Source organism: Ylistrum balloti, unplaced genomic scaffold (assembly GCF_031769215.1).
Source record: "Ylistrum balloti isolate Yb309-2 unplaced genomic scaffold, AGI_CSIRO_Ybal_v1 Utg369648, whole genome shotgun sequence".
Lineage (NCBI taxonomy): Eukaryota > Metazoa > Mollusca > Bivalvia > Pectinida > Pectinidae > Ylistrum > Ylistrum balloti.
Genome location: NW_026781905.1, coordinates 718,212 through 742,305, shown reverse-complemented (window position 1 = coordinate 742,305; position 24,094 = coordinate 718,212). Strand labels below are relative to the sequence as shown.

The following is a 24,094-nucleotide window of genomic DNA, read 5'->3' as shown; positions in this document are numbered from 1 at the left end:
TAAAATGTTCAACTACTTGTGAAAATGAAAAAAAGAAACACACCACCTAAACACTTGATAAATCCTATTATAGATGTAGACTCGGAAAACATTTCATTCAATTGGGAGATGTCTGCTGTTCAAATGTAATTTCCATTTCTAATTTTTGATATGTGTATTTCCAAGGCTATATACTTGGATTATTGATTTGATCCAGGACATCTCGGTATAAAATCAGTCAGATAAAGTAGATAAAGTCAGATAAAATTTGATATTAGAGTCCTAACATTTCCATAACCTGTTGGGTCTGTTGAGCATTCATCTGACCTATACCTCCCGGTGGAGGTCCTCGCCGTCCACCCATACCACGTGCCATTGGAGAACCAATAGGAACGGCGCCTGGTGGAATGATATCTGGAGGATCTAAAGGATCATAAACGGGTCTGTGCCCGCCCATTCCTCCACCCATTGCTCCCGGAGAACCTCCAGACATCGCCATATTCCACATTTGGTCCATGTTTGCCGGTGATTGTGGGCCCATTCCACGCTGGCCATAAGGATACTGTCCTGGGTATGTAGGACTTGCACCAAAACCAGCCCCACTCGGCGGTACATCGGCTGGTTCGACCGTTGGCACGGGCATGCCAGAGGGACCAAATCGCCTGTTATACATACCCGGGCGTCTTCCACGCCTTCTACCTCCCGCTGGAACATCTGGGGGCTCGGGCACTAACCCTAACATCTGAAGGATTTGATTGGTCATTGCACTCTGTACTGCCATAGCGATAGGATCGGCTGGTGGTGCTCTAGGACGGGCAGCCGTTCCTGGCAGACTTGTCGGTTTGCCTATACCTGTCGATGTAGCACCGGGTGCATTGGATAACCTTGATCCTGTGCCAGTAGATGATGGTGGTCTTGCTCGTCTTGGTGGCGGTGGAGGGAGTCCAAGGACAACGCGTAGTTCAGGTAAAATATTTAATAAAGCCACATTAACTGAGCCTTTGAGCTGTTGAGGGTTGATGCCAAGTGAACTAAGGAAGTCAGGGCCAGTTGCGTACAGAATAGTATACAGTTCCTGACTAGTTGTCGCCATTGACCGGATTAACCTTAGCATCACATTTCGTGTTACTGGGTCGACTGAGCGTGGACTGAGGTCATTAACATCAATCAGAACAAGAGGCGTGGTCGATACCGGTGCAAGTGTAGTTGGTGGAGGAGTTGGTGCTTGTGTGGTGCCAAACAAGTTTCCAAAAGGTCCAGATGTCAATTCGGTGTTACCGGCTGCAAGTCCATTAATTAGTCCACCAGAATTCCATGTGGATGACGGTGTTTGTGAAGCAGCATTTGTGGTATCGGTAGGATTTCCAGTTGGAAGAACAGCGTCCCAAGTTGTGGCAATAGTGGTGGCATGTGATGGAACCGATCTGTCAACAGGAATGGAAGGCGTGGTGGCAGGATTGGTTTGTGGATTCCATGTATCAACAGGTGTTGTATTGATGGATGTGGCTGGAGGAACAGTCGTCGGAGGTGTGGCAGTGACAGGGGTGGTCGGCTCATTAAACCATGTGGTCTGCATCGTTGGTGTTTGTGTTGGTGCAGATGTTGTTGTGTCTACCCAAGTAGTTCTTTCTTTAACTGTTGTACCTGCATTTCCCCACTGGTTCATTTTGTTAGTACCCGGGGTTGTTCCTGTTACCGAGTCACCCCATTGGTTCACTTTGGTAGTACCCGGGGTTGTTCCTGTTAACGAGTTCCCCCACTGGTTCATTTTGTTAGTACCCGGGGTTGTTCCTGTTACCGAGTTCCCCCATTGGTTTCTGGTCATTTGTGTCATACCTGTGTTACCCCACTGGTTTCCTGCTGGTGTCGTTGGATTCCAGACAACATTTGTAGGTCTGTTAGCCGGCACTCTATTCATAATAGCAGCATTTGATAGACTTCCCGCGCTCAATCCGATAAAATAAGCATCGGTAACGGGTGTGGGAGTAGTGGTTGGCGTCGTTGGTTCAGGAGTTGTTGTTATGGTAGTAGGAAGTGTTGTTGTTGTTGGTGTGGTAGTAGTTGTTGTTGGAGTTGTTGTAGTAGTGGTCGGTGTTGTAGTGGTAGTTGGAGTTGTTGTAGTGGTAGTTGGAGTTGTAGTAGTGGTAGTTGGAGTTGTAGTAGTGGTAGTTGGGGTTGTTGTAGTGGTAGTTGAAGTTGTAGTAGTGGTAGTTGGAGCTGTAGTTGTAGTGGTGGTTGGAGTTGTAGTGGTAGTTGGAGTTGTTGTAGTGGTGGTTGGAGTTGTAGTTGTAGTTGTAGACGGAGTGGTTGTTGTGGACGTTGTTGTAGCCTTTTTAGTTGTAGTTGTTACTGGTACAGTTGTCGATGGTGAGGTTTGTTTAAAACCGCCTGTGGCATCACTAACAGTTCTGACACCTTGATCGCTCTGACCTGTAGCATATTGCGACATATCTACACTCACAGTGCTAGGAACTACAACGATCGGTTGTGATTCTGTTGGTGTCTGATTGTCTGCAACGTTTATCAAGCCCGGCTGTGAGGGTTTAGCAAACTGGGATTGTGCGTCCGACGGGACTGCAGCTTGAACGGAATTGTCCATGTTTACTGCTTGCGCATTTGTTTGAGTCATGAGATCAGACAGAATCCTGAACATATTTGCGAGAAGGACGTTGGTATTCCCAGCTCCCCCACTCTGCATAGATGTCAGTGCATTCATCATGGAAGCGGGATTGGTCATTCCAGTCAATCCCGCTGACTGCCCAGAGACAGAATTGGAGTCAGGGTTGTTGTATCCAGCATCAAATCCAGAGGGAACTCCTGCTTGGGCATTCATTTGCACGACCTGTGGATTCGTACCGGAAGCGTCGGTGCCAGTGTTAAGACCATCCACTGCATATTGATTCTGCGCGCCCTGGTCGAACGTGTTCCACGGGTTTACAGTTGTTTGCTGGTTGAAAAACGTGTCTACTCCAGTTGTGAATGGCATGTATGGTGTTGTTATATGGAGAGGGGGTCTAGAAGTCGTTGTTGTAGTTGTTGTTGTTGAGAGAACTTTGGGTTCTGTTACTATGACTGCGGGTTCAGTTACTACAACTGTCGGTTCCGTGACAACAGTTGTCGGTTCCGTTGCTATGACTGTAGGGCCTGTAACTGGAGGTTCCGTGACAACAGTTGTCGGTTCCGTTGCTATGACTCTAGGTTCTGTAACTGTGGGTTCCGTAACAACTGATGCAGCCTCGGTAGATTTTTGTACTGTTGGAGAGTTATTACTTAGTACACTCGATTTGTTTGTGATTAGACCATTAGTCTTCGTCTGTGTTGCTACCGAAGATTCTGCTGTAACGACATCAACGTTATTAACAAAGCCCTGTGTTGTAGTTTCCATTACATTAACGTTATCTTGGTTCATTTTAATATTGGTCTGAACTGCTGTTTCCGCCATCGATTTGATGTTTTGTGCAAGAGCATCAGCTCCAGATTGCTGTGTGCTCTTTGCCAAGGCAGATACACGGTTTGCCATAGCCATTATTTCTTTCAGTATTCCCCCGAGATCGACCTCTGCATTATCTGCAGCTACTACGTCTGATGATTCCGTGGAAGTAGGTGTAGCTTGGGTTGTCGTTGTCTCTATCTTAGCAGTTGATGCATCAGTAGGGCTAAAGACTACAAAACCATCTGGAAGTCCCATTCCTTCACGTAAACTAAGGTTTGGTTCGACCGTCGTGGTTGGCTGGGTGGTGGTGGGTATAGTAGTAGTTGTAGTGGTGGGTTCTGTTGTAGTTGTGGTAGGTTCGGTGGTGGTAGTTGTAGGAGGCGGAGTCGTAGTAGTGGTTGTAGGCGTAGTTGTGGTTGTCGCTTCAGTGGTTGTAGTCGTTGGCGGGGGAATAGTTGTTTCTGGTTCTGGATCAACAATGACAGCAGACGCCAATAACGTACCGAACTGATTATTTCTATTAAGACCAGGGTGGCGTGTCAGAAGCTTGGTCGCAAGTACGCCTGGTCGAGGAGTAGTCGGTGGAGGAGGGGTGTACTGCTCGGCTTGACGGGCCCGTTCAAGGTAACGAGCAGATGCTAAGGTTCCCTGAGCAGATAGTGTGTTTCCAGCGACGGCGTCAATGACGGTGTTGGACGGGATAGTTTCCAGCATGAAGGATCCGTCAGCTCTCATTTTAGGGGTCGAAAAACCTGACAAAGTACGGCCTCGATTATTTTGCATACCCATACGTCCTTGTCGTTGCGATCCCACGTTAGAACCAGCATTATAATTAGCTTGTCCAGTCATTCTATTAGCTGTGTTTTCATTTTTTGTTGGTGTAAGGAATGCATTTCTTCCCATGTTATGTCTGCCTGCCTGGCTCCCAACATTTGAACCTCTTGGTTTCCCTAAGTCGCCGAAAGCTTCTCTGAGTTTTTGTGAAGATGTTGTCCGTTTGATAGCAGGAGAGTTTACCGTGAATCCGGCTGACAAGTTAGGGTTATATTGGTTGTTTAAATTTGTGTCTACTACTTGCTTGGCTAATGGGTTAACTCTGGAGTTTTTAACCATAGCAAGACGCGACGTTGACGAGAGCGATACACCTCCGACTTCTCCTTCATTTGTAGACATGGCTCCTTGCCAAAGTGATGTACTCCCCACTCGTCCCGATTCTTTATTGTAACTAGATGGCATTCCTACACTGAAAGCCTGCTCACCAGGCATCATAGTACCACCAGGAAGCTGCGTCTTGCTGTTCAGTCCAGATGATCTACCCTGGTTTAACATATCAGTGTCTATAAGCGTTGTCCAGCTCCCTCCTGAAGGTGATCGACTGCTGGCAGTTGTTCCTTGTATAACACTTCTTACTGTGCGTCCTAGTGCAGTCGCGGTATCCGCGCCGCTTTCTGTTTGGCTGTTCTGTTCAGCAGTTCGAGATGTATCGCCAACAAATGGTAGTTGGATAATGTTAGCGGACGCCTTGGCCTTCATATCCGGATCTACTTTTATATTTACAGGAGCAGCGGTATCTATATTAAAAGAGGGGTCATGCTGTATTTGTATCTGGGAGTTTGCCATCCTATTCGCCATCTGATCTGTAGATATCTTGTCATTGAATTCGAAAATTGGAATGACACTCCCGGTAGAAGTCGATTCTGTCGATGTAGGCCCAGTCACTGTAATATAGTCTGTAGATGTTGTCTTTTTAGCGGGCTCTGACTTTGTGACAGATTTTGTAGTTCCTCCCTCGGTATTCACTGGCAGATTCACAAGTTTTCCTTCTATAGACTGACTTTCCATGTTCCCAACAGTCGAGTAGGTTCCTGTAAAAACAGTTGGTTTCGGAGCTCCAGACACCTTTACAGTGGGATTGCTTTCAAATTCCACCTGTTTTTGTATTTCTGTAGCTATAGTTTGGGGTTTAATTGTTGTAACTGGCAGTTGGTCAGCAATACTTGCTTTAGTTTCCAAATTTGAGATAATATCAGATTGGGTTTTGATATTGTTAACTTCTGTGTTGACGCCGGTATTAACATTAACATCAAATTGCTTGTCTACACTTTTCTCAGCATTTACGTCAGTATGCTGACTCGGAAGTACATACTGCGAAGGATCAGGCTCCATATTTGTCCCAACACTCGGTGAACCGGAAGTGATACTGATGTCTGCACAGTTATAAAATTCCTCTTGATCCCCACATCCGAGTCCGCTGCTCTGGTCTGGACAGATCCCCCAGTTCATGGCTGAAACATAAAAATGTATTCGATCATAAGACACATCTCAATATTTTAAGTAGATTAATGCAAAGATTGTAAACTTAGATAAACTAAGTGTTTTAATGAACACGAATTATCAATAAAATTATCAATTATTAATAAAATAAAGTTTACTATATTGGTACAAAGTAACATAATCAGATTTTAATCATACTATTTCTAATCGTCTATGGTAAAGAAATTTTGAACATTGTGGTGGGTGGGGGAAGTTGTTTCAAACAAGTACTATTTGGGCGGTCGGGTGGATCAGTGGTAACGCACTCGCCTTTCACCTAGCCGACCGGGGTCCGATTCTCGGAATGGACGTGAAAAGGTAAGGGGTCACCTGCCCGACCACGTGGGTTTTCCCCGGGTACTCCGGTTTCCTCCCACAATAAGACCCCTCGCGCGCTTACATCCGGGCCAACAAGAGTGATTAGTATAAGTTGACATAACTTGTTTTGCAATTGTTGTAAAACAAATAAATTTCATATTAAACAAGTACCATTTCGTTCACAACTGATTTCGTGTATAAATACAGCTCACTAAATGTACTTATAAAGATTTTTAAAAGTTTGTGGACATATCAATATGTCGATACAGAGTATATATTTTTTCAGAGATAAAATTCATGGAAAAAAGTGTGTCACGGTAAAACTAAGTTTGATCTCATGAAAAATAATCGCAGGTTTCGTATATACGTCATGGAAAGAACGAGGCACTGAAAAGTAGGTCAATGTACAGAAATGAGTTCAGTTTCGTGACTATCATTGGTTAGTGTATTTCCTAGATAACTATTGCCCAGTGTAGAATTACTGTTCCTACTGGTGAATACGCCGACACTAAATAGCTCATGTAGAACTGGTGAGAATATTATATAGATAAACGACAGAATGAACAAATTAATCATGTTATTGACCATCGTGTTACAGTACATTATTAAATATTGATAGGATGTCCATGATTCTGTCATGATTCTATCACTCTATCTATATATGTGAATACCTTACACTCAAACGACAATAACTGTTTATGTAAGTAATCGTATATAGCGTAGTATAGACAACATCTCCGACGACACTGTACAAGATAAATGTGTAGTATTTACAAAGGTTCAAGCTAGGTTACAACAAAGAAGACCAGATGTTCAATATTCAGACAATTTGCATGACCAGCAATATTTTTACTTCTCAAGATCTCTCCGGCATATCACTACAACACAGGCAAACGTCTCCCAGACGAATAATTGTATTCACAAACTTAACAATTGTTTGTTTATAAGGAAATATTTTTATCGTTTTATTTTATTTAAAAATCTATCGTTTTTTATGTTTTACGGATAAATCATTATTTTTTTCAATCTTAAAACTAAAAGTATTTTAGTGATATCAAACTTCTTAACTAATAAAGATAAAATTCTAGATCTGTTTTAAAGGGGTTATGTATCAAGCGAAATGACACAAAATTATTGTTTTGAAGTTTCAAAGTCCTCATCAGAGAGTTGATACAAAAGTAATTCAATATCTATAAGCTTTTTGTTTTCTTTATCATTTTGTGATGGCATCAATGTTCGCGGTTTACTCCATCATATAACATTATAACTATCTGCCGTATTTTTCCAGATAACAAACATTTGTGGAAAAGTTTGATCTGAGAAACTTTGGAAACATTGGAACCATATACCGTATTTGTTCCAAATACCAAACATTTTGTTGAACAAAATTGATCTGAGAAACTTTGGAAACCTCCTTGGAACAAATGATAAATTCAGATTTACTATCAGCATGCTTAGAAAGGTTCTGAAGAGCGATGACGATCAGTGCAATGAAGGCGAATGGTTCGCTCATTTATTATCGGATCACATAGCAGCATAGGATGTAGGATACAGGTTTTGTCAAGACAATTCACTGGTCACCTGACTGTCAGAACTAGCCGACCTTAATACATCTACATCTTATTTATTTATTCATTTATCTATTTATTTATTAGTTCTATATTGATTTATTTATTTCTTTTTTTTTGTGTGTTTGTTTTTAATTTGTTTATTTATTTTCTTTTCCCTTTGCTAACAATTTGATTAACTATTGTTTATTCAGACTTAGCGTTAAATAGAGGCTTGGCTTAATCCACATGTCAATTAACTAATAATACCCCTAAAAAGAAATGTCAAAATGGCGACTTTTTCTGTTTCTATTGACATGTCCGGTTTTCTTTACTATTCTAATACTCGAAAGAATTACTTGTGCCCAATTTTCATGTTTAGGTTTTGACAATCCGGATTTACCTTCATAAAAATGGTACACAATACACCCGCGATAAAAAAAAGTGAGGAGGGGGAGGGGGGACGAGGTCGGGAGTATAACATTTCATTATTTAGAATTAATTAGAACTCTGAAATAACAATAGTACATGAAACTTTGATTATCTGTAACGTCTCGAACTGACCAATACGTTACATATCACCTAACAATATGGCCTCTAGTAATGTACAGATAGTACTAGCTAACATGCTGTCAGACAGGTGTCAGTGCAGAACATGGCAGATGGACAGCTATGACAGTTTCAATGCTTCTTGCACGAAGTAGAACAGCATCTGGTGATTTACATGGGAAAATATAAAACAGACAAGATTTTTATGGTTTTATGGAAGATCTCACCAAAATGACAAAATAAATACAGCTTCTTGGTGATTTTTGGTTATGTTTTGAGGTAAGTGTCATGTGTATGATTTGTCTGGGGCTGAACTTATCCTCATTAAAACGTCTAATTACTATTCTGTATTAAATATTGCACATAAGTTTACGTCTGGGTAACGAAGTGTCGTACTTAGATACACAACTGTTATCTGTCAGTTTAAAAACCACATAGAAGATATTGTCATGTCAACATAATGTTCTTTCACTCTCTAGTTCGCTGAATCTAGGGCAAAATTATGAACATAATATTATTTCAGTAGTACGATGTCGAAAATGATTTCGAACATAAAAAATGGTGACGCGCACCTGTAGACAGGTGATCCACCTTGTAATTTGACCTTGTACTTATAACAATGACCGACGTTGACCATTGGTCAGGGAAGGTGCATAGGTCGATATCAATAAATCGATATTCATGATAGGAATGACCACGTGGGCTGACAAGGTATGGGATCGTTTTTCGTCCAGTTGATCACGAACTGTTTTCTCGATTCTAATTATTCTATAATACCAGACTTAGTTCGGAGGTTCTCCAACCTCGATACTCTGGTGGTTACGGTCATTTCGTTCTCTGCATCCATGGAACATATCATAGCAAGATTGAAGGTCCCATGTGCGAAACCTTGTGGTCAAGACAAAAAGGCTAATTTGATCCTTTGATGTACATCAAATGAATATCGAGGTCGTATAACTGTATATTGTAATGGCTTTGAGTTGTGTGTCGATCCTTTGAAATTTTCAAAAGGAGCGTATCAGCCTGTGATTGATTGGTCAGTTTGTTTTCCTGGAGCCAATCAAATTACCTCGCTAGTGCCTCCAATCTTTCCATAACATGTTCCAGGAGTGGAGATTGCGAATTGATCGTAACCTCTGGAGTATCGAGAATTTGGTGTCTCCAACATGATCTCCCTAATGACAACGAACTTTGAGATGGGAACACACAACACTGTGCGATGTTATATTTCACATACAAAACATTAAAAGGAATATACTGACATTAACTTGTTATTAATTATATAACACTACCTATGAATTAAAATGAGCACAAAATTGAATAGACAAATACATAGAGACCATCAGCAACTTGAAAGCGTACAATCATTACAAGACCAGGTGTTCCGGAAGGATAACATATATTATAAGATTTTACGATATATTTGCTTTCTTTTGTCCTTACTTTTTAAAACAAATTGTCCTACTTGTTTCATTGATATAGAACATGTTATCATGTCATTTTTTCATTGGATATAATACAGCATTTCATTACATAAAAACAACAAAAAATAGCACTTGCACAAAATCATAATCAAGACCAAGACACACTATAACTACGGCAAAATATGAATTAAAGAAAGCTTTACATTGATATTCCTGAAAAAGTACTATGAGAAAAAGACCAGGTGTTCCGGGAGAGTAAGCCTCTTCTGCTTCATCGCTTCGTTCTCATATGAAAGCAAGGTATACAACAGCGGAACCAACAGGAAAATTATCGAGAATCAAACATGATCCACTTACAAATTGCACATTGTAACAGCATACACATTATACATCGTGCACAAAACAATATCTTATTTGTAATTTCAATGTGCTCGTATCACTTATGGATCATCATCCTGTTCCAGTAGAAAATAAGTAAACTCATTTAGCATAACAAAAAGATATTTCCATGGCAACCATAAATCTGTCGTTTATCTCTCATTTGTTGGCATCCTGCATGAACAAACCACTTAAATTCAAGCCAGCTGCGACATGCAGATACTGCAGGTTTAGGAAGCAATGAGTTTTCATCGAGAAAAGCAAATTCTAAATCAGGACATGAAAACGACCGTACTTATTATACAGTTGTACGTACCGGGAAAGATTGAGGTAATGTGATGATAAAGAATCATTTGTCATGTCCTTCACTTTGTTATGGTCGATATTTACGATATGCAAGGCCAGTACATTTAATTAATCAAATGCAGTCGACATCGTTATATCGAAGTCGACATTGCCATTGGAAAACCTCGTGTTATCCTATTATCTTATTCTAGTGAAACCGAATGTTTGGTGAAAACGATTGGCCGAGACAGATGAAATACTTCGAATTAAATGAGATAACGAGGATCGACTGTACACAAATTAATCATTTAAAACTTACCAGTATGCCATTTCCACTGCAGAACACAGTGTTCACACGTGACGTCTTTGGGCATATTCAGTTTCAGATATATATTGCCTTCCTTGTCCGGATGGTATCGTTTCCCGTGACCGTTGATGTCTAGCACATGTTGATCAAGACATTTCTGAGTTACTGGCCTTGTTTCACTTACATCCGGGCAAAGTCGAAATTCAAAATATCCCAACATGTTTTTCTTAATTTCGATAGTGACGTCAATAAATTCATCACTAGTTGAATATCTCTGTACTTTAATTCCTCTAGCGAAATGATTTTTGTCTTCATTTGGTTTCGGATTGATGTCTGCAGGATCTCCACAAACACCACAGCGCCCTCTGTTGATCTGCCATTGGTACTGAAATACAATGAAGTATGAGTAAAATAGCTTTCTCATTAAATACGATATTGTTGGAATATTTGAATTTATTATGCATTTTTTATTTTATTTTATTTACAACTACAGTATTCTATGAAACCCTTTTTTTTTGCAGTTATATTCGTTTCATAACACTAGCGAAGAATAAAAATCCTGTAATGTTTTCCAACAATGACAAGTGATGCAAATCTTTAAAAATATTCAGTAACATGTGAGAAGGAAGCACGTGTTAAAATAACGCAAACAGTATCGTGTTGACAACGTATATAAACAATCTGATTTTTTGTATCAAAAACATTGAACAGGAAAACACGTTTAATCATTAGAAAATTAAATAAAACATAAATATTTGTATATTAAAAATAACAGTAAGAAAGAATATCATAAAAGGCAAACAAATTAATGACACCTTTCAACAGAAATTAAGTTTTAGAGTTTATCATGAGGCAGTGTCGTCTTTCTATGACTCATCAGTGGTGGTACGGGGCCTAGTAAGTTAGAGGTTGACTCGGGAAATTCACAAACTGTCCTAAATGAATGTCAAAATTTAGATAAGGATTTGCGAAGACCGTCTAATTTGATGATGAAAAAATTAATTTTTTGCCAATAACCTAGTTAAAAATATATTTTCACATTAAAACGGACTTTGTTAACTATATCGATTTTCCTTTCAAAATGCTTTTTTAAAAATCTTTTAAAATTAGGGAAAATAAACCACATTCCTTAAAAGACCAACTTTGAAAGTAATTTAACAAAAAGAATGCAAATGTATAACACTCATTTATTAATATGATATAAATCGTCCGTTCTCCAACATGACTTTACATACTTACGGAATATGTATAACGTTTTCTGGACCTGTTATTTGCTTACGTGCCTACACATATTTAGAATGATATATTACCCTAAGCCTGCTGTCGTCATATCAACCTTAACACCTATGAGTAATTAGAAAATACCAGATGATAATAGGTAATAATCACGCGCTTGTATGTAAGCATTTGATATGTAGCACAATTATCACAATTAGAGTATAATGCATTACAAATGTTGTCAGATCGAGGCTTTTCACATGATGTTTCTGTCACTTTGATATTTTATGGCATCGCCGTCTGCGACATTGACGTAAGCTACACACTCAACACGTTATTTAACCGCCGTAAAGCAAATTAAAGTGTATACTTCATATTTTATGTCACCTATTTTCGTGAGGCTCAAATTGCGTGACCTTACAAAATATGCATTTTCGTTGGCACATGATTTCTATATTTATCTATGAGGAACACCTCTATATTTATCTATAAGGTACACCTCTATATTTATCTATAAGTTACACCTCTATATTTGTCTATAAGGAACACCTCTATATTTATCTATAAGGTACACCTCTATATTTATCTATAAATATAGATATAGACTATAAGGAACACCTTTATATTTATCTTGGATTATCCTTGTCTATAAGGAACACCTCTATATTTATCTGTAAGGTACACCTCTATATTTGTCTATAAGGTACACCTCTATATTTATAAGGAACACCTATATTTATCTATAAGGTACACCTCTATATTTATCTATCAGGTACACCTCTATATCTATCTATAAGGTACACCTCTATATTTATCTATAAGGTACACCTCTATATTTGTCTATAAGGAACACCTCTATATTTATCTATAAGGTACACCTAACGTCAATCTCACTTACTATGTTTACCAGTAAAGATGCGTGTTTTTAACTTGATACAAAAAACGGAATAGGGAGGTTAATATAATAAGGATAAAATACAATTATGTATGAAGGAATAGATTATATAACACAAAAAAGCAAATAAACAAAACAAACAAAAAAGCTACATTATGTTACATATTTACAAAGAGTTTTCACAGTATGTGAATACTAACAACGTTCATATTATGGAATACATTGATATGATATCATCTTTTGTCCTCCATGTATGTTATATATTGTTAGTAACGGTTTCAGTATGCCTCTTAATAAATAGACTAAAGATTGAACAAAAGACACACCAGCGAATAGCACATTTTAGGCATTTATATTTAGATACAGTAGAGCCAAACAATAAATTAAATTATATCATACAGCTGTTTCGTCCTTCTCGGACTCGTCAGTTATGCTACATCATACAGCTGTTTCGTCCTTCTCGGACTCGTCAGTTATGCTACATCATACAGCTGTTTCGTCCTTCTCGGACTCGTCAGTTATGCTACATCATACAGCTGTTTTGTCCTTCTCGGACTCGTCAGTTATGCTACATCATATAGCTGTTTCGTCCTTCTCGGACTCGTCAGTTATGCTACATCATACAGCTATTTCGTCCTTCTCGGACTCGTCAGTTATGCTACATCATACAGCTGTTTCGTCATTCTCGGACTGTCAGTTATGCTACATCATACAGCTGTCTCATTATCATTCAGTGACACACATACATATATCGTCCTTCTTGGACTCGTCAGTTATGCGACATCATACAGCTGTTTCGTCCTTCCCGGACTCGTCAGTTATGCTACATCATACAGCTGTTTCGTCATTCTCGGACTCGTCAGTTATGCTAATGACCTTTGATTTGAAGCCTTCGACTAAGTCTGACGAAAATTTGAATTGATCGATAGAAAAGTCAAAATCTGAACGGGGAGGTGCCACAACTCCATAATAAAATAAATTAAAGTAAATTACGTTGTATTATATTATATGTACACTTGGAGGTTTGTTATCTTCATAGGTTTGTATCTACGTTATCTAATCTCTTTTGTCTGTGTAATTAAATTATCATATTTCATTAGACACACTAATATATCTGACAGCCAGCAATATCCTACTGAATGAAATACGGGATCACCATGGATACTTGACATATATAACTGATTTCTTAAAATTTCTTAAAATCGTTCAAATAGAGAAGATATAAAGCATTATTTCCAAAAATCCCCATTCATGGTACTTTTATTTCATGTTAGTTGCTGAGCTGTTACTGTGGTGTCTCTGTTGAAAGGTGATATTGTACCGTCACTACGGTTGCTATGGAGACAGTCTTCATTGTTCGTGACGGGACAATACACATGTTGAACACTCGCTACAGAAAGTCACGATGTCTGACTGAAAATAGAACTTTTTATAAATTGGACAATTAATGCTGTCTTGAGATATGAGAGAAAGAGTTATTTTGTGGTAAGGGTCAGCGTCTAGTGACAATTAAAAACAATTTTATAAACAGGAACTATTTGACATCGCGGAGTAAACGGTAATTGTTCCTAGTGAACTACTGCCTTAGGCGGAGTATGAAATGTAGTTGCACTGCCCGTGGAAGCTTTCACGTACTCAAATGTCGTACATACTATCTGCTTTATCATAATACCTGACCTGGCCTATATATCGTATTTATGTTTTCATAGTTCAGCAAACGATATACAAATAAAACTATCTTACAGAGAGATATAGAGACAGCGTACACAATTATCTTCAACCAAATGATGCACACTAATAATACGGACCTGAAACACCAAAGAAATCTTAATATTCTAGATAAATGTTTACAGTACCCGAGATAAAGCAATTGAAATATTTAAGCATATTATCTCACCGTAAAAGAAAATAAGTAAGCAAATATGAAAACAGATAAATAAGAAATGGCAAGGAACATGAAGAAAATTGATAAACCCATGAATAGAAATAAATCGATGTATTCAGGAAAGGAAAGAAGAGCTATGTTAAAATATTCGAACAGACAGGTGCTGAGAATCTAGCTTCGATTTTGTGGCCGTGACAGGAAGTGACGTAGACCACATTCCTACACAAACGTTCATTGACGAGTATAGGTGATAACTATTGTGGTTAGTCTACATCAAATGATCAATCATATGTGATATTATACATTCCATCCCAAAGAGTATGATTGTAGTATTCGTATCAGGTCAAAGGTCAATACATAAACAGTACACTGGATGTGATGACGACAATGTCGTTCTGCTGTTGAACAGACATGTCGATACAAAGGTACTCTTAAACATTACGACCCGTAGACATAATGACTTTGGCGATATTAAGACTTTGCTGTGTCATAGCATAGTAATGCTTTATTTTACCGTCAGTCTCGTTGTGAGTAGCTATCTTATTATATAGAATAGAAGTTTTAAAACAGAAATTTATTGTAGAAAAGAACCACTACAGCATTGCACATTTCAAAGGTTTAGGAATAAGATGCAGTTGAAATGCATACCAAATAAAACTAGAAATGAGACCAATTTCTTCCACCGAAGTCTCGACATAATACACAGAGTCAGTGTCGAAACGCAGAATGGACTGAATGAAACAAAATTGGTCGAAAAGATGTTTGAAATGTCGGACGATCCCAACAGACCGCTAGTAGATGTACAAGACTTGTGAGAAAGACAAATTTAAAATTAGAAACAGAGGAGAAAAATAAGGAATTAAACAGTAGCTTCCTTGTAGTTCTCGCCAGTGATGCTAAGGGCATAAAAACTGAAACCAAGACTAAGGAAAGCCAAAACTGAACGAATAGATATCATATTCAGATGATAACTAGTCCCATAATTAATCAGATTTCCTGATTGAGTATAGCGGATTATTTCATAATAACATGAGGGACATGCGTTTATTCTGAACCGTGTCATTAGTAATTGTGAATTTAAACAAGGGTGGTCGGGTGGCGCAGTGCTTAAGCTCTTGTCTTTCACCAAGCCGACCGGGGTTCGGTTCCTGCAATGGACGTGACAAGGTATTGGATCCCTTGCCAGACCACCTGGGTTTTCCCACCTTACTCCGGTTTTTTTCCCTCAGTAAGACCCATCGCACGCTACCATCCAACAAACTGTATAGTATCACTTATTACCATACAACACAGATCTACAAGGACATAACTTAGTAACAATATCGGTATCCTCTCTCTGATTGGTCAGTTATTGATCTTGTTGTACTTTCTACAAATGACGTCATTATATTAATTCATTAGTTATTACTTATATACCTCGTTCGACTAAGTCACCTATTTTCCTTATCACCTACTCATTATTTTTCCTCTCACAGAAAAAGATCAGTGACAAACATGCTTTTCTCTCGTGACCCTGTTTGATATTGATGATGTATGATAAAGCACACTAGGTGGAGCCACTAGTACACTAATGACGTCTTGTAGACATGTTATTCATACGGGATGTTTATCAATAACAGCGCCACACTTAATCGGCTCTCCTTGATGTATTGACATACTCCCTTTATTGATTGTCAATAACATAAACATTGTATATATTTATTACTAAATAGTCTCGTAAACATCAGAAGATGGGCGAGCGAGGTTCCTTGCCGAATCAAATACACATACATATTACCGAAGGTTTATGTAAACCTTGAAAAACCAATCTTAGTTCTTTTCGAATAAAATGCCAGGTTTCTTGGCTTTTAGCCGTTAGACAGAGGTGAAAGTCAGCGTATGGAACGATAACGCTCGATACAAAAAGTATGATGTGTTTGACTGATTTCTAAAGTGTAAAATATAGAAACAGCGGCGTGTTTAAAGACGGGTATTCCATCGCTACTACAGGATAGTAATATTACAATGCATATTTTCTAATTCAAACTACACATGTATATATATATAAGTTTTGCTATTTCTATTTATTTTGACTACTGTGATATACTATGTACAAACCGAAAGAGATGTTATTTAGACGCGATCTTTCATCGAGAATCATCTCGCGAAATATAAATTCATTGGCTTTAAGTTTGATCTAGGAAATCTGAAAAAAATAACTTGAAAGCCCCAATATACGTAACATTTACCAAAAATTCAGTGTAGAATTTCACATAATTATTGAGATATTCTCTAAGATGTAGTTAAAATTAAGTTATTCAAACAATAGTTACCATGACTTTGTGCATAAGGTATTGATACATGAGCAGTTGAAACTCGCTATTTGTAAACACACCTCCATTTTAAACACTCCGCCATCGAAATTACGATTGTTGCCGAACCACGTCGGAAAGTTCATGACCTGATCTCGCGAGAGTTGAGGTTTCTACTTATAAAGGAAGCACATGCAGATATTTCTATGTAAGTTTTTGTTTACAAACATTGTTTGCGAAGTCTTTTCGAAGACTTGATGTATTCCTGTGATAAACATTTAGTTTTTGGGAAATTATTAAAAGGAATAATTAGTTTAGAAACGATACGACGCACAATTATAACGTAAGAATTCAAAATTGGCCTGATGTATGATTGAAAAAAAGGAAGCGACTGGTGAACGTCTGTACTGTGTCTGCCATGTTTACACACGCGGAATATGCGCATGCGCAATGTCATCGCTACGAGCGGTGATGTATGAATTATTGTGCGTCCCACATTGTTTATTTTCCGATTTTTTCAATTTTTATTTAAATTGAAAACAGTCACTTTTATTTTCTTTAATTAAAGGAAAGTATTTGTTTTGTTACATATATTACGGGGAAAATAAGATAAAGTTTGTTTTTTTATAGTGATTTTTACGTATATTGGGGCTTTAATGAAAATCCATCTATTTCGCTTCAACCTATTTTGAACCATCAAACATGGAATTTTTAGCATGATATTTCAGGTTGCACCGTTTATATGCAAAGCAGTGTATACTTGTATATGAAATGACATTTACAAGGAAAAGTAGGAACAATATAGGATGACCAGTAATTATATACAGATACCGTTAACCCATTACATGTTTCTCGCTGGTTAAACAATTTTTCCTTGTCTTCGAATTCACGCGTATAGTTGTAGCTCAGCTATGCTAAGGTTTATATGACGTATATAATAAAAAGGATTCACAGGGGGCAATGTAGGTAGGTATCTAGCGTAATGTGATATATCGTGCAGTATAAAGATTGCACAATCTACAGAAGTGAATTACACCTTCAAAAGACAACTAGTGAACAAGATCTGTATAATTCAGTTGTGTTTCTTTCAAGACTCGTTAGTCACTGATGCCAGGAGAGTAAAATTTTGAAACCTATCGGGCGACTGAGAATAAAATGTGAAAAAAGAAATGTCAAAATCTAGATCGTGATGTACACTAACACATAACTTTATACGTTTCATATTTTAACTACTTTTGAATTCTGAATTAACAGGAAACAATTAACAGAGAACTTTAAATGTTGAACCAAGTTTTGTGATTTTTTTTTCAACAGTATTAACAAGCATTAACGGGTAATTGGGCCACTCCGTGTTGATTTATACTAACGCTATTGACATCTCGTTACCTTGACAACGTTAATTAACAAACGTTATCCATGACACGGTGAAGGTGTCTATGTCCATACACAACCGGCGCTGAAATTGACGGCGTAATATTTCTATAAAGTAGATTAATCTCACTATGGTTGGAAACCTTGACTACATGTTTTATGGCTAAAGCTATCATAATAGTGGAGGAATCTGCTACAGATTTGACAACTCATCAGCATTATCACAACCTAGCGAGAACAGAAATTACACAAATATGGACGACAATGTGAGAAGCACGGTCATAAATATCTATATTCGTGGTCAGTAGGGGTCACCTGCCACAAGAGGCGGGAGAGGTTATGTAACCCTGGTGTGTATAATGGTAGCCCTGACAACCTAAGTGAAGTTCATGACCATAGAGAACGTAACATATCAGCTGTCATTTTAGGTCTGTTCCATCACACATAACACGCGACAGCAGAAACTTCTATTGTTAAGAATGTTTCCGTTTAATGGAAATAAGTGCCATGAGGCTAATTAATGCTGTCATATAAACGGCTCCCTTAATCACGAGTAACGTTAAAAGGTTATTGATAGGGGTGTTTACAGAAATGACATTGTGGTTTTACAGAAATTAATCTGAAATAATCGTATGGACGAGGTGAACGTGCTTTTTAACACTATATACTACATAAGTTTTATCACATACTGTATATACACCTATGTTATAACGGGTGACAGAATTCATTCCAGCTGTTACGTACAGCATGACTTTGTGTGAAATATATGAAGTAATAAGAAAAATATATACCTTCAGCTAAGTTTACGTCCAAGTAAACAATTCAAATGTTTGTAATGAGTTTTAGCTGTAGACATTTCTAAATTATACCACACGAAAGAAACATGACAAATAGTCCATGATTTGTCTTAGTCTGTGGTGGCCATATACTTATACGTGGCTCTGTGTTAACGTCACGAGGGTCTTTATGAATTTTTAATTAACGTAATATACCCATATGACAAACACTAATTACACAAAAAAATAACATTTTGGTTTTATCTTGGAAAAATTCATACACCTGACTTGTAATCGAGATCTTGTAAAAAAACACGGTTAATTAAGGTAAACAGCACGTCATTATTAATATTTTCTAGGGAATAATTTTAATAAACAGAGAGGTATGTTTTCAGAATAAACGCACTTGTTTTTCCTTTCCTTACATTGTTTTACCAAAACCAAAAAACAAGAAACACAATTTGTAAGATATAGATTGTTTGATCGTTTAAAAATCGTAGAAGAACGAAATGGTTTCATATCAGAGTTTCGATATATGACAAATAGTATCATATTAGAGTTTCGATATATTGGTGACTTCATTTTAAGGATATTTTCGTGGAGCTTGAATGTTGTTTAATCTTGTACAAATTTTATATTTTCCATAGGTCATCTAGAAATGTTTTTATCCCACGAAAATAATATTCTTGAGAGTAAACTATAGAATGTGTAATATCTTTCTTAATCGTTATGAAATTTAAAGGGCTTTCTGTTGCTCTTACTGTTTAAGAATCAAGTTGAAAAAGAATAAGAAACGAAAACGAGATAGCCTTTTAGTTATCGTGCATACGAATGATTAAAACTGGCATGTGGTATAAGGTCTACGCCAAAATTTTGTTCATGTTTTCTCATTTAACATTAAACGCAAAACTGTTAGTGAAAAACACCCATTGAGTACGTTTTTCAAGGGCTCGTTAGTAACGTTGCGAGTACAGAGTGTTACCAAATAACAACGAAACCATTGACATGTCAACAGCTTGTGGATGTCAACTCAAAAGCGATGATACTAGGACAAAATATGAACAAAAGAAAGACCTACATGGAGACTTTTCATAAACCTACAAGAAGAACCAGGTATTCCGAAAATTCAAGCGTCCTCTGCATTGTTGTTCACACCATGTACATTTTGGTCGACACAAGCAAACAGAGAAGGCAACTGAGGATAATCGAAATGTGATATGAAACTGCACTTGTTTGATACTCATAAGAATACCTGGTGTCCCCGTTGATTTTTTTTAACTTTGTTCTCATTTGGGAACGTGACATTATTTACCAGTTTTGACCAAGATTTACAAGGTGGGTATCGACGATGACAATTACCTTTCCGGAACACCTGGTCTTATCATCCTTATACGTTTTGCTTATTCCGTGTCTCAGGTGCCGCGTAAATCATTACATTGTTCGTGTTTTGTCCATATGATCATTGAAAATCTAACTTCTGTTAACACGTAGGCAGTTTCTTTGCTGTGTTTTCTGATACTCGGATACTAATACAATAATAGAACTAAATTGGAAAACAAGATATCAATAGGAATCATTATATAAATGCATGTCACGCTCCAATTAATTCGAATAATGGCACGGTTTAAAACAAACATATGTATTTCGTTCTTCAGATATATGAAAAATTCCGAAATTTATTGAATTCCAGGGCTAATATACCTCCCCATGTAAATCTGACTTCTTTTCGATGACTTTGAATTTTCAAAAGGCTTTACAACTTAAGCTTTCATATCACTCACGAGTCCTAGAAAGACGACACAGCTACATTATGCAGTATAATTCTTTGTTTGGTTCTACTGTATATAAAAATAAATTTGTATTAAAAGATCCTGATCACTTGTGCGTTATAAGCACAAACATCGTCTCGCGAAAAAGGATTATATTCCAAATTTTAATTGATAATGCCGATTGTCAATGATACTTAAACAGTGTAGAGGGACAGTATCGTGAGCTTGTCCTTGTGTTTATGGTAATGGCAGTGATGTTTTATAGGTCCCTAACAACCGCAGTAAACGTCACTGAACAGTCAGGCATGTGTCTAGCAAAATTGTATATAGGTTGCACCGGATAGTTTTTTATATGTTGGTCAGTCTAGTCACGTGGCAGAAAATGTGTGAAACGATTCCTGCAATAAATATATCTAACGTGTTCATGACTAACGTTTAACACGTGATAAACGTTTCATTTCTTGACAGTTTTTTCAGATTAGATATATATATTGGGAAAAAAAGTGACTTTCCTTGTCGAAAGTATTTTTCTTTGTTAAAAGATATTGGCAAACCACGAAATTTTAAACCATTGGGTAAAATATCTATAAATATATAAATAAAAGTTAAAAGAAATAAAATGTACCAAAATGACTTTTGAAAAATGTATAAAAGTTGGATCTTCATGTTAATTGTTTTAATAAAATGGTTTGAAAGACGTTATTATTTGAACAGTAATTCAGACATCGTTTGTATGTCTTGATTGATTTCAAAATTATATATATCCTGTAAAATGAATGAATGCATACACTGTCATAACCATTGATATATGTATTACATTTAAAGGGTTAAGTTAATTGCTTGGCTATATTGATGAATAACAATACAAACAAATCTTATGTAGGTTCTTTACGGTAGTGTTATAACAAGTATACATCACAGACATGATAGGCACAAATCCGCCATGTTTTCATTATTCAATAACGACGTTATGTAACCTTAATGACCATGTTCTGTCACTTGCTGTCAATCTCACAAATATAACTACTAATAGGCGCGTGTACTTTGTGTAATTACCAATGATTGTATGTTGTACGAGACATACAGCCGATCGGGCTTGTGTATATATCGTTTCTATTACAATAAATCTAGCAATACAGATATTTCGGATATGGCTGAATTTCGTCTGATTTATCCTCTGTTTGAAAATTAACCATCGAGTTATTATCCAGTTTGATGTTTTTGATAAGAAAGATGACAATCCTCTGTATCATAGTTGTTCTTTTCTTCGATTTTGATAGTCAACGTCTCCTAACAACAAAAACGTGATATCTCAACTACACAAGTGTGTTCGATATCGAGGCTTCATGTGTACCCTAAGCGTACAAAGAGAAAGCACACTTCGTCATTGGTAAGAGACGCACTTTGTTATTGGTAGGTTCTGCGGTCTCCCATCTGTATACTGTAAGAACTATTCAGCACTGTACGATCTCATTACTGAGTCACATAACTATGGTGGCTGATTCGGGACATCGTAATTTTGCTTCGTTTAATGGGAAGCGATATCACGATACCACGATGCGATATCACAATAACACGATGCGCTATCGTGGTATCGCATCGCGCTATCGTGTTATCGCTTCTTGCTATCGTGGTATCGAATCGTGATATCGTGATATCGCATCGTTCTATCGTAATATCGCAATCTCGCTTCCCATTAAACGAAGCGATATTACGATGTCCCGAATCAGCCACCATACAGAACAGCCATTTTCTGACTTTCTGCTTAATGATGGTTTATTTCGTTTGTACCTACCCAGTACCCTCCGCAGTTCAGGCCACTGTCCTCCATATTTTGTGGTGTATCGTATCCTTTCCGCCACAAACTTGATCTCTGAACAGGTTCCATCATCTTGCCTCGACCTTCTACTGACCACACGGACGTCAGAATTACTATTATTAATGGTAGCCTGCAACACATTTTAAAGTTAAACTTAATACAATAATTACAAAAACAGAAATGTTTGGAACATTTTTTGTGACGTTTCGATGACTACACGGTCACCTTCATCTAATAACAAAACCAGTAAAAGATTAGAGTGTGGTGTTTCGATGACTACACGGTCACCTTCCTCTTATAACACAACCAGTAGAAGATTAGAGTGTGATGTTTTGATGACTACACGGTCACCTTCATCTAATAACAAAACCAGTAGAAGATTAGAGTGTGGTGTTTCGATGACTACACGGTCACCTTCCTCTTATAACACAACCAGTAGAAGATTAGAGTGTGATGTTTCGATGACTACACGGTCACCTTCCTCTTATAACAAAACCAGTAAAAGATTAAAGTGTGATGTTTCGATGACTACACGGTCACCTTCCTCTCATAACACAACCAGTAGAAGATTACAGTGTGACGTTTTGATGACTACACAGTCACCTTCATCTTATAACACAATCAATAGAAGATTAGAGTGTGATGTTTCGATGACTACACGGTCACCTTCCTCTTATAACACAACCAGTAGAAGATTAGAGTGTGACGTTTTGATGAATACACAGTCACCGCCATCTTATAACACAACCAGTAGAAGATTGGAGTGTGACGTTTCGATGACTACACAGTCACCTTCATCTTATAACACAACCAATAGAAGATTAAAGTGTGCCATTTCAATGACTACACGGTCACCTTCATCAGAAACCAAGAAACTACCGACATGACAATAGAATTGTCATCCAAATTCAAAATTGATGAAATGAACACAGAACATGAACAAAACTTGAAATAGATAAAATGAATAAGACCATTTGTTCCGAAAGTGTAAGCGTCTTATGCTTCATCGACAATACCTTCTATGTGAATATTGATCTACTTACGTCGCGTCATTTCTAAAATGAACAAAACATAAACAACAACGATACCATCAAAAGTTATATTGGGGACAACGAATATCATTATCATCTTGATGGCGACCGTAACAGGACTTTATACAAGTAAAAGTCAAAAGGAGGAACGTCAGAGTCCGTTTATTGATATGCCTCGTTGTTTGCTTTATGAAGATATTTTTACTGACGCTGAAATAGCCATGTTCGGTTTTTGGAAACGTATTTCTGATATTTTGTAGAATCTTTTAGAGAAATATGTACGGCAGCTAGCGCTGAGACAGAGTTTTAGATTTAAATTAGATAGAGTTATAGTGATATCTTGTTCAGTAGTGTGGTTTGTAACGATATGGTAGTAAGAAAGCCTTTTTATAGTGAAACAAAGACGGTACATGTATATGTTAGGTCATTTGGTGGAAAAGGCATTTTACAGTCATCGGAAAAGATGGTACATGTGTGTGTTAGATAATTTGGTGGAGAAGACATTG

The 24,094-nt window shown here is 37.5% G+C and overlaps 1 protein-coding gene across 1 annotated transcript; it reads right to left on the bottom strand.

Moving 5' to 3' along the window:
- Positions 1 to 253: 253 nt before the first annotated feature.
- On the bottom strand, positions 254 to 23,811 carry LOC132556169 (mucin-2-like). The gene is made up of 6 exons (XM_060220561.1): positions 23,798 to 23,811; positions 22,534 to 22,687; positions 10,546 to 10,918; positions 3,124 to 5,697; positions 1,759 to 3,066; positions 254 to 1,668 (listed from the first exon to the last, which is right to left on the bottom strand). Exons 1-6 carry the CDS (start codon positions 23,809 to 23,811, stop codon positions 254 to 256), a joined length of 5,838 nt encoding a protein of 1,945 aa, XP_060076544.1.
- Positions 23,812 to 24,094: the final 283 nt, after the last annotated feature.

Excerpts from the sequence above, each read along its gene's own strand:
- LOC132556169 (XM_060220561.1), bottom strand. Across the intron at positions 10,919-22,533 it reads TGAACTGCGGAGGGTACTGG|TACCAATGGCAGATCAACAG; the intron begins GTAGGTACAAAC and ends ATTGTATTTCAG. Across the intron at positions 3,067-3,123 it reads CACGGAACCTCCAGTTACAG|TAACTGAACCCGCAGTCATA; the intron begins GCCCTACAGTCA and ends CGACAGTTGTAG.